General features: G+C 33.1%; 1 protein-coding gene across 1 annotated transcript in view; it reads right to left on the reverse strand.

The window, feature by feature from the left end:
- Positions 1–18,733, reverse strand: part of LOC105193887 — a 154,230-nt gene that overhangs the window by 43,514 nt on the left and 91,983 nt on the right. Inside the window, exons 3-4 of the mRNA XM_011158566.3 lie at positions 17,450–17,585; positions 6,475–6,608 (exon numbers count right to left, since the gene is read on the reverse strand). Coding sequence (XP_011156868.1) covers positions 6,475–6,608; positions 17,450–17,585 — 270 coding nt within the window. The remainder of the gene's footprint in view (positions 1–6,474; positions 6,609–17,449; positions 17,586–18,733) is intronic.

Here is an 18,733-nt window from a genome sequence, read left to right on the forward strand (position 1 = left end):
TAAACCCGAACTTCGTTTTCGTCGCGGTAAAGCAAGTTCAGTGATGCTACCGTGATGTGAGCAAGTCGCGACTTTTCTTAACTGGGGGAGAGGAGGGGGGACTAAAAACGAGAAGAATAACAAAAAGAATGTTGTTCGTGTTATACGTCACGATACTCAAACAAACTGCACTTACTCTATAATCGAACAAATAGGACGATATAAATTTCGAAAAAGTTAAAAGAGAAAACAATCTACAAAGATGCAACCTATTGTCGAATCTTTTACTATTTACCTGAGAAACTTGGAATCGTGTAAATTTAACAATAAAATCATAGCCAAAAGTAAAATTAAATTGATAAATAATTGCATTTTCAAATAATAAAGCAATTACTTAAAAATCCTTAAAAATGTATTTATTAATTATTTCATATTCTTCGCAAATTCTTTTCCATATTATTTAAATATTTCTTTGCAAAGTACAATTATAGAACGAAATATTATTTGTAAGTTAATTTTCTATCAACTTATTTCATAGTGCGTTTTTATTTCATTTTAAGTAACATCGGTATTTATCGTTTTACCTTAGTTGTAAACGTAAAAGCGCAAATTAACACGTCAGATAAGACTCGGATTTTAAGTTAAAAACTGAAGCACTGATCCGCGAGGAGCATAAAATCGAAAAGACCGAACATTAATCCTTCTGCAGAAAAATATCCAACAAATTCATTAAAAATGGAATCACGGGAATAAAAAACATGGAGCACCAAACATATATATAGAGAGAGGTCGCAATTTGCCATTGCGAAGCAGGATAGCGCGGTTATACATGTCGAGCGACGCATAAAACCACAATAAATCTGACTCAAATAATAAATCTCACTCCTATTATCAAGAATACATGGCATTCCGATAGGTTGTTCTTCACGGCTATGTAAATCTCGTATGAATGTTGCAAATAGTAAAGAAGAGAAAGATGTGGTAGAAATAATGCACGGAGAGAAAATGCGTTCATAATTGTAAAATTTTTTGGACAAAATAAATCCAACATTAAAATCTAAAAAGTGGGACCAATTAATCTGATCTTGTGAAGCAAAAATATGAAAAATTAATATATACCAATAATGACATGTGGCTGACTTATTCCTTTCAAACATGGTTGCTTTAAAATTATTGTAGGAAAAACTTACTGAATACGTACATCCCTCTTATATTATTTTATATTATATATTTCCCATTTGGTACTGATTTGTTCGCAAATAAACATTGAAAATTGTAGCTTGATATTTCAGATGCCTATTATGAGTAATTTAATTTTTTACAACAAATCAATTTATTATAAGCCTTTTAGCAACATGCTGGAAAAAATATGGTTTAGGCAATTGGTCATTTAAATCGTATCTGTGGGTCGTCTAAACCGTATCGCCTTTAAAATCGATTTTATAAATTAAAATCATTAAAAATATAAGAAATCATTATTTATTAATAATTTATCAAAAAAGGATTACAAACAAGAATAATGAAAAAATAAAAATGATAGAATTCAGAAAAACAAAACTGATTTAAATGTATTTTTGCAATTTGCACATATCTTTATTCAAATCAATTATCATCAATTACTATTTTACTAGTAGTATTTTACTATTATCACTCATAAGTTTTACATTAATATCATTTAGTGTAATGTAAAATATGTGCTGATACGATTCAGAAAACTCGACAGATTTTATAAAAAAATATTGATTTTATCTTTATTATAACTGCGAGTATGTATATACAATGTAAAGTATTTTACAAAAATCTTCGAAAAATTTAATGTAAAATTGCATGATTACATTATGATCAGCTAAGTAAATTGATAAAAAAATTATCAGTACTTGATTTTTAAAGTGTTATTAACACAAAAAAAGATAAAATCTGTTAAATGTTCTCTGTAAAATCTCATTTTTAATCATATTATGAAGAATTTAATTACAGAGTTTTGTTAAGATAGCAAATTTTCTGATTATGATAAAATTACATATACTTATAATTTGTAGTTTGTAGCTACTGATACACATACATAGAAATTTATCATGATAGATTACGCTGAATGTATATAAAGTTGCATAATATATACAAATATATTAAATACATAATATACATTTAGTGAAATCTATTACGATGTTTATCGACACTACAAATTATATGACTTAATCATCATATAGGCGGAAAAATTGCTACCTTAGCAAAACTGTATTTTATAAATCATTCATAACACAACTAAAAAATAAAATATCAAAATAAAAAAATAATACATTCTATGAGAGATACAGAATACATTAATGACTTTTAACTAGAATTTCAAGATAATATAAAGATCTTTTACAAAAAAAGTTTCAATCGCAAGAGATCTTTCTGCATATTAAACCGCAATTAGTTCGGAAATATTACGTACTAGTAAAAATTGGCGTGCGATATTTTTTCGATATTTAAAAATCTATAAAAAAAAAAACACCTTGTCAAGTTCAAAATAATTAAAAAAAGTATTTTTTGTAAACTAATTTTCTACGTGCTGGACCTTCGAGGATACAGCTTTTACATATATACAATACACCCCGATTTTTATGAAGAACCAATCATCGTTGATTCAATCAGTCTACGTGACGGATTGATCGGTCGCTATTTGCATCGCATGAATGTCACGGATTGCTATCCATTGTAACGTATAACAGCGCTAGCGCGGTTGTTTATTTGAATGATCTCTTGGCGAACGTTATAGTGGGCCCATTCGTATCATTATTTAAGCTATAAACACAAATGATTTCGATTTAAGCAATTGGTAGGCATTCAGCAACTCTCTCCTGATTTATACATGACATCACATCGGAGAATACACGTACTAAAAGCAGTGTCGTCAGTGTCGTATATTGATATGAGGTAAGGTAGATACAGAGCACACTTTGCACCTCTTTTGCACTCATTTTACCTCTTGTCTCTTTGGAGTTGTATCGATTTATATATCGGACAAAGAATGCCCGGAACACTCTGTTCTCGTTGCGTGCACATCGCGAATGTACAATGGGATGAACGAGATTGCGCGTGATCTAGCTCCGCTTACGATGTCGCGCTATGGGGTATTAAAGGATAACGACTGCATATTGATATCTGCGTAAGAGCGCGCGTCAGTTACGTAAAATTTATTCGAGCCTGTGATAGTACACAGATTAACCTAAGGAATATCAGACTGTGAATGTACGCGATGTAAACGTCACAGCTATTGGAATAAAGTTACTATAAAATATGAGTACGTTGCGCGTGAACTGTTACAATTAAAAGTTTCCAAGCGCTTTCGGTATGCTTAGTATTATAATAATAGAATTAAGGGAAATTTATATTGTACGATATGCGAGCGCGTGTTACGATATTTCATTTAATGATAATAATATTTGTAATTATAAGCCGCAGAATTAAGCCGTTTGTCTCTTTAACTAAATGTTATTAAACCGGCATGTCATTAAATTATTTATCAAGTTTCGTATTATCGAAGATATCCTGGTACATGATATGTATTTACGTCACATAATGAAAACAACAGGAAACTGCTAAGTATAATAAAATGTCAGTTACAACTACTTTTCCATTTAAATTTATCTGTAATTTAGAATGCACTTATCGGCAGGCAGAATGTTGTTGCTATTTTATTCGAGATATTTTAGTGCTAATGTGTTCGCGTCATAAATACGCAATTTATGTGTAAATTTATCATGAAAATTATTAGGCGTATTTGGATTTATTATATTTAACGCATATATAAGCAAATTACAAAAATATTAAAACAAAAAATTATAGACATCTTTGAATAACAGAAAACATTTTCCACACAATGTTATTTTTTTATTTTGTAATGTTTCTTCGTGTAAAAAAGCATTGAATTCAAACGTACATACAAATTGAAGCAATATTAAAATTTGTTGAATTTCAATATATTTACGATATAATTATTTCTGAAACTACAAAGCATTGTAGAATTAAAAATTCGCGGCGCTTTTTTTCATAAAAAAATTTAGCAGCAATAAAAAGCGAGAACATAATTCATATTACAATCAAAATGTGATATTATTTGTGCAATTATCTATTTAGCAATAAACAATAAATTTAACAGATATTGGAGTTATACGGCAATAGCAATTGAAATAACAATTAAAAAGATTTTCGACGAATAAATCGGAGAATAAATCCTGTCAGCCAGAGATCAACTACCTAAAAGTTTTTCCTGGGAGCAAACTACTTTTTCCGGCGCGAGTAAACTTGTACTGGCAACGCCCCGGCCGTAAGAAACCGTTGTTTCCGCGACAAGATATCTTCCACGCTCTCAGAAACGTTCCCTGCAAATTCGACGAGTTTCTCGACAAGACGTTAGCCGTAAGAAGCCAGCAGACCGACCCGGTTGCTCCTGACCTGGGCAATTCGTTACTATCCCCTCGCCGCTCACGGAGCTGCTCCTTCGTTACTCGCACTTATATGTATATATACGCGATACTAATTTCCCAGGTCCCATGAAACTTGCGGTTGATTTCTCCGGATTCGTATTTTCATGGCTTTTTATGCCGCGTACCCGAAAGATAATATCGTTACAACTTCACGAAGAAATTTACGATTCGCTATCATCTCGGTTACCTCGATTGGATTGGCTAAAGAAAATTGGACGAACAAATCTGTATCTGGACGTATTATGAACGCAAAACAAGTATAGAATTTTATACGAGTATTACGAGCATATGTGGAATAATGTTAAAAAAATGACAATCTTCAGAGAATTATTAATTGAATAACTGAATATTTGTCTAGAGGCAATTCATGAAAACAAATTTGATTTATATGATTCTGTGTGATATCGCGAGACTTTCGATGTCCATAAATCCTCGTCAGCTTCATTAAAAAATTTTATCTTTTCTTTTTAGTTAAGTGTAATGCAAACAATCAAGAATGGAACTGTGTTAACAGAATAGACATTTTTTCTGAAATTAAAAAAAAATGGAAATGGTAAAAACAAAGCGAAACAAAGACGCGCCGTCGCGTTCAGCGGCAGAATCCTGCTCGATCAAAGTCGATAGAAAATTTCAAATTTCCGCGGGCGATCAAGGCTGGCTTCATTTTGCATTTAGCTGTATCAGCTAATGAGATCCTCGCGACGTCATCCCCGGAGATTATGGGTAATGTATCGCCGGAGGCTACGCCCGTGCCGCCACGTTTCGCTCGGCAAAAGTTACTCGACAACATTTTTGCTTGCAGTTATTAGTATTTCGTTCGGTGCTGCTGGCGGCTTTTGCGCGGATTATCCGATTATTCAAATTCTCTTATCCCGCGGACGCGTTTGATAAAACCTTTTACGTTCAGAGACGACGCGACGCGACGTCGCGGACCGCGTCTCTGGGTAAGGTTTAATTATCCGTGCTCTAATTCCGTACAGGATCTCAATTTCTCAGTATAAGAACTGGATTGCCAAAACAGACGATACGCGTATTACTGCACATTTCTCGCGGGACAAAGGGTTTGCTTAACCTCTTTAATGTCTGTCAATGCGCCTCCCCGTAGAGCTCACCATGCAGGATTCCTCATCGTTCTTGCGCGCCGGAATTATTTCCGACTAAATTGAGCTCTAAAATGTGCCCTCGCAGTAGGGCTATGCAAATTCTGCGCACATCAGTTAAAAGCCGGTAATAAATGGAACCCATTTCGAGAGCGTGATTTCAGCGATAAAGGGAAAATAGTAACGTGCGGAAATGATCTCCTTTCCGAACGGTTAGAGGAGTTTCCTACTACAATAAACATTGGCGACGATGATAATAGCAGCTATGTAGACACATACATTCCGTAAATTGAAAATCGATATCGAAATCCTGTGCACTTTCAATGAGGCTTACGAGTTTCATGGGGTGGTAAGAGCAAATAGTCTTCGATTTAACAATTTTTATAAAAGGACCCATTTCAAGCGAGAAGATGTGAGAAAAGCGGATTCCGATTGAGTGGTATGAAGGGCTAAAAAGGGTGCAGCTGTTAAATGGACCGTTTGACAAAAAGAAGAAAGAGTCCACCGCGAGACGCCAAGTATTTTTATAACGTGTACATTTCAGTACGTTTGCGTGTTTTTACACTTGGCTAATTTCCTATCGAGTTAAACGAATGGAACGTAACGCCCACACGTAATAGGTATATATACGCGATGCCGAGGCGGCAAAACTGATTGCTGAAAATTATCGCGTTTCCAAATTGATTACGCGGGATAAATCGTTTGACAATAAAAAGAATTCAGCTCATTCGCTTGAGAGAAGCTTGAGAGGTGCACGTTTAAATTTCGCTGATTGTTTACCAGTATTTTTCCGAAAAGGTCCAGTTTGATTCTATTGTACAACCGCTATACAATATATAATACGCTGGAACCCAATCGCTAACACATATTCTCTCGTTCCCTGATTCGATAATACGACAATCGTGTCGATAGGCATCACTTACCGGCATGCTGTTCAGCGTGAATGAGAGGTGAACCGGTGGCTTCGAGGGCGGCAGGCTGCAATTTGCCCTCAACATGTCTCCTGGGTCGTAGCGATCGCGTTCCGATGCGATAACGGGCTCTTCACGGGGCAGAACTGAAACATAATAATTTCGCGGGTCTCTCTTATAGTCATTGTCGTCGAAACTCGAGCACGGCGGTACGGGGGGTGGCGGGCGTGCCGTAATCGCTCCGTTTCCCCGTGCTCGCCGCCGAACTTATCCAATATTCAAGCGCCAATGAGGAGACCCCGTTATGTCGCCAGCTTTATGCGCTTCCGCAGAGTACAATGGGGTACGTGTATTGCGTAATCCCGACGCCATCCTCAGAAGGCAGTTACGAACGCGTAACCGTGGAAAAATATTAAGCGCGGTACGTGGATATTGATTTTGTAGCACGAATCGGGTAAACGCGGGGCGTTGCACTGCAAAGACAATAGCTGCAAACTGAAACTGTGATTAAAAGCTTGTTTGTTCTGCAGCAAAATGAAGTGTCCGTGAATAGAACCGGCTATTGCCGCCGCACAGATAACGGACCTGTGTAAAGTAATAAAGCAAACTTTGTATTGGAAATTCACTAATCGTCGCGATACTTCAAACAGGAAACGTAACACGCCCAAGTAATCTAATTTCCGAAGAATTTCGAACGTGTGTATCAGATATCTCCGATGGAACGGGAATCTCTCGAAAATTCAGTGATCAATAAAATAACTATTGGTACCGTTGAGTGTCGCAATCAATCTTGTTTAAAATATAATCTTCATTGTTTCTTAATTAAATGTTACATATATAAATGATACACTTAAACAATGTATACATATATACGTATTTCTAACAGCGGTTATTTGCAAATTTATTGCCGATTCAATGTTCACGTAAAAATGTCCAAACGCATAGGAATTATATACACATTTCAATTTCGTTCGTTGCACAAATACTTTTGGAGAAATTGGATGCGCTGAAAACGGATCGTCAATTTACAAAGCACTTCAACTTTATCACCGAGCTATCAAGGTCCAGAGCGACCAAAGATATTAAATGTTCGCTGTGCATGCTTCACTCATAAAAATAAAAAAAATCTTTCATAAACGTTATTTACACGAAAAATATCTGAGTTTATCGATTACATACATAATGCAATGCATTCATTATAAATCCCATACAAATGACAGTAAATTATGAGAATTATATGTAAATTATATTACAAAAAAATTATTTCGATAACGTTTATTTAATTAAAATATCACGATTCAATGTGAGAAATATATATTGACTTTGACAATTAATTTCCAAGCATCGAATGCTGCTGGGAAATCATCGACGTTCATTTCGTTGAATATTAATTAATGATTCCGCGAATCAGACTAACTTGGATCCAAATTAAAATAGCTAGAGAGCTCATTATCAAATTTTGATGGCGTATTTTGTCAGACATTCATCGAGTCAATACTACGACAAATAATTTAATTTCTCGAATAATTTAGAAAGTCGAATCAAACAGATTTCGGTAATACATTTTAATAGAAATTTCTCAATAATACCTATAATAAATAAACTGCACTCGTTAAGCGGGAAAATTAAACACGCATGTCTAGTATCCGCAATGTCTCACGTGTACTATGTATTTATACATTTAAAATTATATCATATTTAATATATTATATTTAAAGTTATTTAATGCAAACCAAGTCTGGCGACATCAACAAAATTGTACTGTTGCGAAAAAATGGGAAATAAATTCGTTCACATGACAAATAGAACTTGCTATAAGTTTTGTACGTCACAGTTCAATTTTCGTTAATAATTTTTGTCGAGACTGTCGTCTGTTTAGGTATTTTACTCTAATAAAATAATATTGTGATAAATATAAAAGATGTTCGGAGATTTTCAATCAATTCACTTTAACGACGCGTTATAGTATCCTCTCAACTTGGACTTTTCGATTACTCTCACGTTCTTAACTACAGGCTTCGTATATGTGTACTTTATACAGCAAAGTACTTGAAGCCAACGTACTTGAGATGAAACCGGAAGCTATTGCTGCTAAGTCAAGTGAAAGGAATAACCGTGAAGTCTCCTAAGCTCTGCTCGAGGCGACGATAAACCGACGACTCGTGAAACGATAGAACGATTAATCGAATCCCGGTTACGCTGCCACGTTCCGTCAATGAATAGAATCGAGCAAGGTGCAAAATTTGATAAAAGGCACGATAAAGATGCCAAAGCTATTCCTCGCGCAACGCACAAATTCATGAACGATTGATATAGGATCCTGTTGTATGGAGAAAAATGCCTAAATAAAAATCCGAGTTTAGAAAAAAATAATGTAGAACTCCCTTTGTCTCTCGTAATAAATTAAACGTTATTCGAACATAAATATGAAGTATATTTCTGAATTATGATATAACTAAAATTACGTTACGTAGCATATTACGGTGCGCGGGAAATTTACAACTTTATTTTCTTCTTATTAACGAAGGCTTTATTACAATCTATCGTTGTGTAAAAAATTCACAATTATGACTTTTCCCCGAACTTTCATTAAAAATAACAGAATGAAGAATAGGGAGGAGAAGAAATAACCGATGCGCCACTGTCAGATATCGCGAGGGAATTACGCGATAAAACTTTTACTGTGACATAAAATAGTCCATCTATTTTGCGCCGAGTTTTTCTTGCCCTATTTAAGTAAATTTCGATTAAGTACACGTTTCGATATCGATTTATTACTGCGGTTCTACTGCGGTGCAAATTTTAACGCGATGCCGTTACGATATGAGAAAATCGATATAAACGAACGTTCAGGAAAATTCAAGTGCGGATACAATTTTCCTTTGAGCATGTGAAAATTGCACCGGGACAAGATTCGTTTACCCTACGAGCATCTTGCGATGTTATCGTAAAATATGAAATTCATATCCTGTCCGGGGTGCGGATAGTTCCGCTCTGCCAGGGAAGATTCCTCCGCCTCGATTCGAGGGTTGCTAATAAAGAAGGCGATCGGTAGATATTATGTCTGTGCCAATCGTAACGAATCGCCGGGCACCATCGTGATCGATGAAAGATTGCGTGGTAGAAATGGAATCTTCGCAGATCACTACCATCGCGTTGAATATTCGTCTCGAATGTCTATCAGTCTTGTACGATTCCCGTTAATCATAGATCGGAAAATATTGATCGGAATCGCGTACTGCAAGGTAGTAACGTACCACAATTAAAGCAAGGAGCAAAAAGAAAACAATGAGAGCAAGTTTTCTACGAAGAACTGCCTGCTAAAAAATAAATGTGATACATTTACAGTAACTCGGTGAAAAAGAGGAAGCCTTTAAATATTTGACGGAGAAGCACCCGGGAATAGACAGAGGAAAAATAAAACCTAAAGCACCCTACTGGAAAAAGAAAAGATGGGAATGTAATAAGGTCAGAAATAATTAAAAAACGAAAAAGAAAGGGATTCCTGCACGAAGACACTTATACGGAAAGTATAATATAAGCAATAAATAAATTGGAAATAAATGTTAACAAACTCATGTAACATAATTCCATTTTCGATTAATTGATATTCAATAAAACAATGCGGTGTTTTCGTAAATATGTGGATAAATATTTGGTATAAAAATGAAAATAAAAGCAATCTCTATTCTTGCTTCGGAATGTAAAATCAGACCATTTACAGAAACTCAAAATTTTAACTAATCTTAGATAAATTTTTAGACCAATTTAGAAAAGTTCTTTCGCAAAAGAATGCACTGAATAGTTTCATTCAAAAACAATTACGAACAAATGTTATTTAAAAATTAATATATTTACAAAAGTTTTATTTATTATCACTGTGAAATATTTTCAAAGAATTTTATATAAATACATTTGCCTGCGTTTGATGGTTGGTATATTGGTATATTGATATGACTGATCCTTGAATTTTGTAGATTGAAATAGCCAACGGTTGCCAGAAATTTCGACAGGTATCATGTATCATTCGATCATCAATCTTGTTCTCCGCTTATCGGAAGTCAATTTCAAAGTTGGAATGACACACTACTACATATACAAATTTTTGATGACTACCGTCCATATGTTTCCGTAAATGAAAAGACTGTGCCAATTAAACGTGACGCATTCCTTCAATTAAAATAACGATAGTACAGCCGTATAACAGTTAATTGGCACAAAACTTTTGCTTCAATATTGTTTGAAAATACCTTTTAAATGTGATAATTAATTGATGCTGCAACAAGTATAAATTTGGGCAGTATAAAAATTAGACCGTTATCGAGCAACGTACATTTTATCGGATTTTCTCTATATTACAGAAATTCAATCTATTTTCTAAATTTAAAACGATTTCTCCGGCAATAATAAATATTATATTGCAATTATAAATATAATAAATTATCTATTTAATATTATACATTATGTAAGATAAAGCATTAATAAATTTTATATTTTAATTTATTTTTGTTGTAAAAAATTTTACAAAAACCGTTATTGTAATAAGGAGAGAGGGAAAATTTAATTAAGCGCACCCAATAAAAGTATTATGCATCGGATAACGTAATGTTGCAACAATGCAAATTCCTAATGGATTTTATTCGATGTTATGATGAAAAAACTGCCTTATAGAATTTTTATACGTGAATACAATCAAATATTTTCCGACAATAATGTGTTTTAATAACGAGCGTTTCTACGTGTAAAATTATCTTACAAATTTACACAAAAGAACAAAACTTAACAAAAATTCAGAAATAAATTTGCGTGAAACGATTCAGTCATGCAATTGTCGGTGCATCGAGAGAAACGTGCTTAAGCAGAACTACAAGCGATTTCGATATAGTGTTCACTATTCTCAAGCGTTATAAAGTCTAAATCTATTTTACATTCATGAGAACATTAGAGCGCGAATACGTAGAAATTTCGTCATTAACATACATGTGCAATTTTCTTGATAAGTAACCTTACTTTGTATAAAATGAAATTATGCGAGATTTTCCAAAAACGTAGCAATTTTACGTTAAGTGGAATATTATGTTCAACCGTACACTTTACGCTGCGTTACGCGTTATCGAGAAATAATTATCGTTATAAATAAATGATTAAGAAATAATAAGTCACATTACATTTTTATTATGAAAAATTCTAAATTAGAGGAACTCGATAAAAATTGGTTCGCTATACATAAGTTTAGAACATTTTATGTTATAAAACATAAACCAAACAAGTTTCAAACTTATCAATTGTAATAATAATCTTTGTATTACTGTACATTTCTGCTGTCTTTACTATTCTGACTTTTTAATTCTGTGATAAAAATTGAAATTAATTTATTCTATCTAAATTTAATATTTTCTTACAATTTTTATTTTTCGGTAACATTAATATTGAAATGACCGAGGTTGAAGAATTAATCGTTAAAATTTAACGAGCAGAAATTTAACTCCTAAAATTGATTGCAACCTCAAATATTTACTGCTTGGAAATACTCGTGAAAGTTACAAGCGCATAAACGTACCAACCACTATCAACTAAAGAGTAAATATAAATAATAATCATAACTTTTGTACGGCACATACAACATGTGTTTCATCACGAGTAATGTTAATTACGTAATAATTATACATTTAGTAATGTATACGCATCAAAATTAATTTACATAAAATGAAATAAGCATAAATATATACAATACGTAGATTATCTAATTCATTTAAACTTGTAATTTACTAGAATCATTTCATAAAAAATTCAACAATCTATTTTAAGTATAAAACAATGAGAAATAAAGGTGTTTAATCTTTATTTCTCATTGTAAGATGTAAAAGTGAATCAAGTTTCAAGAGCGCAAAGATTCTTATTCTAAGTTTTATAATTTTTAATTTTGGAGTGTTTACTGCAGATTTATCATTAGCAATTTTAGAAACCTAAAGGTATATCAAAATGCAAAATTTTGTTGTATATAAAATTTTACATTTTAGTCTACTACCTTAACTCTGGCGTTTTTAAATTAAATAACAATTTTTTTCATATAATCTTATTGATCTTAAAAATAAGCCTAAAAAAATTCGCTATCTTAATTTTTGTGGAAGATATAAATTCTTGAAGGACATATGTTTATATCTCATCAGGTATGAAAAATAATTAAATAATTATCAAGAAATTAAGTCTTGAGAATTTATCAGAGATTACATAAAAAATATTATTTTCTCAATTAAGAAAAAATTGATTTAAAATTTGTTACAGTAATTAAATAAATACTAAAAAGTAATCATTCGGGCGTAGCATACGATGTCAGAGGCAATCTATACATCTATCACATAACAATTATTAAAAAAATGCGTTGCTTCGGCTAACATTATTGTGTAATTCCAAAGAATCTAACAAGGTTTCCGGAGAATTTTCTTTCTGATGGAATGTTTTCTAGAAATAGCATAGCTCGGATATAAAATAATGAAGTGATGGAGTACATACCGTATTACTCACGTTGTGTACGCTTACGGTACAATGCTCTCGTGTAGTTAGGTAATTCAGTAATACCGTTCACGAGTTTATGCGACTTTGCTATTACTATACACCATTCTATCAAGGGACAGTGTGCACAATGTTACCCATACTAATACAAATTTATACAAGTCTTATGCACCATAAACAACTAAATCGCATGACACGGTTACCTTTGCCGAATGCGTTATGCCTATATGCAATGCAAATTATTTTTAATTTCAACGCGCATTGTGCGCAATTAATGTATTAGCGTTACAAAATGCTGAATGTACTGTCAACACAAATTCAACATTCTGCTTCCGTTTTGTGCAAAGGATGCAGAAGAGATGAGGGAGCATAGAATTTCTGATATTCAAGCATTTTTCCAGCATCTTACGCAGACTCGTGCCGTCGCACTTTAAGACGTTACAGACCGTTCATTGAATCCTCTCGATATAGAGTTGCGAAATAAATTCTTTTCCTTCCGAAGCGGGAGATGATAGTACATGTTCCAAGAATAGTTTCGTAATTTCGGCACATAAATTCTATTCAAATAACTTTTCGCCCGAATTCCTCTAGCACAATCTAGCCATGATAAGAAAAAAGTACGTCAATTTTTCCGCTCGATTTCATCGTATAATATTCGCGGCGAAATAGTGGCAAAATCGTTTCCCGCGTATAAAACGCAAAAACAGCTTTATATAAGTATTTTATAAGTATTTGTTTATCGAAAGTAAATTGATTTCAAGTATTATACGACTGTATTATTATAATACACGCGTAAAAATATTGCGATATTGAACCAAAACAAAACCCTTCTATACACAATAGCTGCTTTGTAATTAACATATAGCCTCGTTACATCGCGAAAAAGCTAAAACTGCATACGCAAAGTTTATTAAACTTGCTAGCGGAAAATAAAAAAAAAGTATACAGCACGTAGGCAAATAAAATTCTTGAATATAATAAAAATATTGAATCATTTTCCGCTAAACAAAGCAGAATATATGCAGGCGCAAAAAATACAGCTATTTTTAATCTTGAAAAACTAAATATGGTAGCCATAGAAAAACTTGCAAATATTTGGAAATAAACTTTCATGCACAGAGTAAATAAAATTGTGTGTTAATGGTTTATTTCATAAAAATTTTTATATTATAAAATAAGGCGTAAAATATGCCAATAAAAAATATGTCTCGTTCTAGGCTACGTGAAAGTAAGTCATATGATGTAGTGCTTGCTCTGGTTATCCGTGCAACGTTTATACGACACAAGAAAATCCTTTTACCATTTTTGATACCTATATTTTTATTTAGAAAAAATAAGATAATAATCATTATCCTTCTTTAAGCATTATGTGACAACGTTACGAATATTAATCCAAAAAAGGAATACGGATAATTTAAGTAACAATATTAAACTTATGGAAAGCTCTGCAAATTCATTTAAAACCAATAATTTCTCAAGTGGCAATGTAAACTGTAACAGAGCACATTTTTGATTAACAAAATCATTAATTTACTAATTAAATTATAGCAAATTAAAAGTTCCGAGAAATGTGCATCTCTTTATATTTCGACTTTGCCATTACGGTGATATTATTCTGTTATGCAACAATTCGTAACAAGCACAGCAGTGTCACAGCAAACAGTTCAACACGCGCAAGAGCGTGCAAAAAGTCCAACAAGAGAACACGCTTCGTGCGTTGCAAGCTTTATGCGTAGTATAAAGGATGCAACTGTGCAAACATATACGCGTCATAGTTCTTCAACTGTGCTTCGAGAGTCTTGATTTTCACCTTGTAAAATGCGTCTCTGCGACGAACAATTCACGCGTTCTTGCTACATCGCATCGTGAAATCTTCGATTTCCCACAAGTTTACAGAAAGAAAAAGGTTGTAAAGAGCATTAGATAGTCCTGACAATGCTGATAACTTATAGTAGGAAGATTTAAAGAGTTCAACGGATAGATAGATATAGCAAAATTATTATCTTGTGGGTGGTCATTTTTTAATAAATCGCGAGTCCCTTAAATCCAATAATGCCAACACCAAAATAGGTATCCCAAAATGCGTGTAAATTAAATGAGCGATTTTAGTGACTGGATTCTTTCATTTAATAAAATAAATTAAAAAATACAATCTAAAAAAATATATATATATATATATAAAATTAATAGCTAAAAATAAAAAAACTAAAGCTTTCAAAGCAAATGTTGCTTTTCCAAAAGTTAATCAAAATATGTATATGTGTAAGACACTTAAGAAATTTTCCAGATACTCTTATGTTTCATATAATAAACCTCCATCAAAATATTATCGTCATTGTATTACTTGACGTTCAATTTGTGAATAACATACATAAAATATACTGTATTTTATATTGAAAATATAATTATCAAACGATGTTGCATCGTTAACTATATCTTGAGTTTTTATTGACTCCTTTTTATCGGCATCAATTATTCATCAGGTCAAAAGAACATGCTTTCACTTTAGTGATACAAATAATTTTATAAATACGTAACACAATACAATTATATATTTAAACATCATATTTTAATATGCAATATTTTGTAACATTCATATACCGTATGATAAACAACTTGATTAATATGCGTTATGGAATCCATCACTTATACGTATTAAATGAGTGATTTGGAATTCACTTTATTGAGTTTGTGACACGATTATCAATGGAATGCAAAGCGACATACTTTTAATTACGCGAGTTTAACTTTAAAATTTTATACGATAAATTACATCCATGCTGATGACGCTGGAATGATAAACTAATTTCCTTAATGAACGACAAAACTTCTAATTCAGTGAAACGTACATGAATCTCCGAAATGGAATTTCGCCAACCATGATTTATCGTCGTACTGTCCTGAATTCGAATTTTTGAAATATGCCAAATTTATAACCACGTGTAAATAAGTTTACTTATAATAACGTTTTCTTGATACCTTGATATATTTAATATTTTTAAAAAATATATTTAAGATATATCATTGTTTATAATTTCATAAAAAAATCATGACCTTCCGCACAATATATGTAGAGTAGAATAAGATACTGTTCGGCCACATGTATATTAAACAAATAAGCTGATCAGTTCAACGATAAAGAGGATTACACACGGATCAGATTGAACAGACGGATCAAACGTGACAGAGTTAATAACGATGACGAGGGAACTTTCATCGCCAGCTGCGCGCCGTAGGGATGTGCGTATCTCTTTGAGTACTTTCGATTATTTCAGCTTACGCAGTTACATTGCACGATTATAAAATTATAGTAATAAAAAGGTTAGTATATAAATATTGTCGAATATTGTTATTGCACAATTAAAAAAAAGTTTACAATTGCTCTTCGTTATAGTAAATTTGCATATAATATTTGTCATATTATTGTTATTATTCAATTTAATCAAGTAAGATTAAATTAAAATTAGAGAACATTAAGTAGATTTTAGAAATAGATATTGCAATATTTTTTGTGCATTCAATAACATATCAATTTAAACAATAAAATAATCCACAACAAGAGAGATTATCTCAAAAAATTCAACACATTTTAATTTGGATTGTTACAAATAAAAATATACGATTGTAATTATTTGTTGAAATTTACAAATTATAAATTATAATATAAAAAGAATATTTTAATTATTTTTTTCATTTATTTCATACAGTTTGAAAAAAACGTATATGTAAAACGGAATAAAACTTGGTTTTTTTAATATGTATGTAGTTGAATAAATGAAGCATTTCTATAGCCAATTGCTTTGAGAAGAACTTTTCACGTAAAAATACGCGGTTTAAAGAAAATATACGGAAGCATTTACAGTCAGTTCTAATTATGTATCGCTCGTAATTTTATAAAATTATCATATTCACACAGAAACTCGAGCATTATACCGAAGCATTTTAGCTTACTCAATTGAGATAAAAAATATTACCGCTGCCTCAGTTTTGTGCAAATGCATATGCGCGCGCGCATACATGTACATAGACTTTATACAGACTTTAGAAACTTAAAAAGTTTCAAAAAATATTACAAGAAAGATTCGCTGAACAATTGTGCAATTTTTACTTGTTCATCACAAAGCCATATTGCGAGTTGCAATTTGAGACTTTAATACTTCGCAGAAAAAGTTCTCCATTATTAGATACTAAAAATTTAATTATGCATTTTTGCATGTATACACTCATTTAAGAATATCCCGCGCGAGCGAAAGAAAGAGAAGAAAGAGAATTAGAATTATTACAATTGAGTACTAATTCTCATATGCTTGAATTACCTGATACAGTGCAATAAAAAAAAACAGAAGCTTTCAAAGCACCTGCTTAATTCGCTCGTGCGTAAAACCATGGTCATGGATAACGGAAGACTGGCAGTCTGCCTTGTGCATGTGCGGAGTTTCGTGATACCAAGTAATACCGTGGGGCATGTACTTACATACTACGGTGAGATTCTTGAAGGCGGAGGCCGTGGAGAAGGTCGGCGCGTCTGCCGTAACTTCGCAGATGAATGTACCCGAGAGGCCGAAGTCGACATTGCGAAGCGTTACCTGGCTCTTGTTCGAGTTGTCGGGCTGAAACACACGTTCGCATAAGGTGTACAAAATGGAAGTACCTGCGTATCAGGCGCGGCGGCCTAGGTTATTACGCCGCAGCGAAGTCGTAATGTCATTTACATGCGGATAACGTGATTCGATAATATAATCTCATTTGTCGAAAGACGTTACACACGTTGGAGTAATTAGATATTCGTTGTTTCGATGTCTGTACGTAATTACTAATTGTATTAATAAGCAGAGACTTGAGTTTTAGCTATTTTATTTGTAACAAATATTATCAGGTTGGTGCAAAAATAATTACGAGTTTTGTTGTTTTAAAAGTTGATAATTATTTTGGAATAAAGTTTTATTTAACTATGCTCTCATTAAAATTCCCATGTTGAATTCATACAATAAACTCGCTCGAATTTGCACTGTATCCATTTGTATCTTTTTGGCAGACTAAAATAAACAAGAATAAACAGAAAACGAATTATACAATAATATAAAAAAAAAAATATTTAAGCTGATATTTTTTAAAAGTTTCTCATAAATATAAAATTAAAACTTGTAAAATGATATAGAGATCTTTGTTTCGACAAATATTCCATGAATATCCTAGTTCTCTTCGCGTCGAAGGATGCCTGGCCCACTTGAGAGAACAATCACCTTATCAGAAAATTATCCGGCACTCGACTAAAGTGGCCCGGAAAGCCAAGCTAACGGAAGTAGAGGTGAAGCGACTTTGTAATGGCGATAGGGGCCGAGTAAAGAAAGGTTTAATCGAAATAGGCAAAACGAAGCGTGCATAATTAGCTGTGCTTAAATAATGAAAGAGGAAGGAGCGCGAACAAGCAGGAGCGCGATGGCTGGGGCGAGAAAAAGAGTGAATTGCAAGCTCTTTGACGAGCAGGAGAGGAGCGTGAAAGGCAAGTGAGCTCTCTCCTCGTTGATTTATGTGGACGAGGGCGCGGAGTCCCTGGACTGACTTTACAGAAGCAGGGACAAAAGCCCGGCACGCCGCACGGGAGGAATAAATATGAAACCATAGCACTCTCACTCGGCGCCTATCTAGGGAATAATCTCCGACGTGTAGCGTCTTGTCGTTCTCTCCCCGACTGACGATGACACTGATACCCTCGCGCGTGATGTCCAATATTTGTGGCGTATGAATCGATCATTCA

This window comes from Solenopsis invicta, chromosome 6 (assembly GCF_016802725.1).
Source record: "Solenopsis invicta isolate M01_SB chromosome 6, UNIL_Sinv_3.0, whole genome shotgun sequence".
NCBI lineage: Eukaryota > Metazoa > Arthropoda > Insecta > Hymenoptera > Formicidae > Solenopsis > Solenopsis invicta.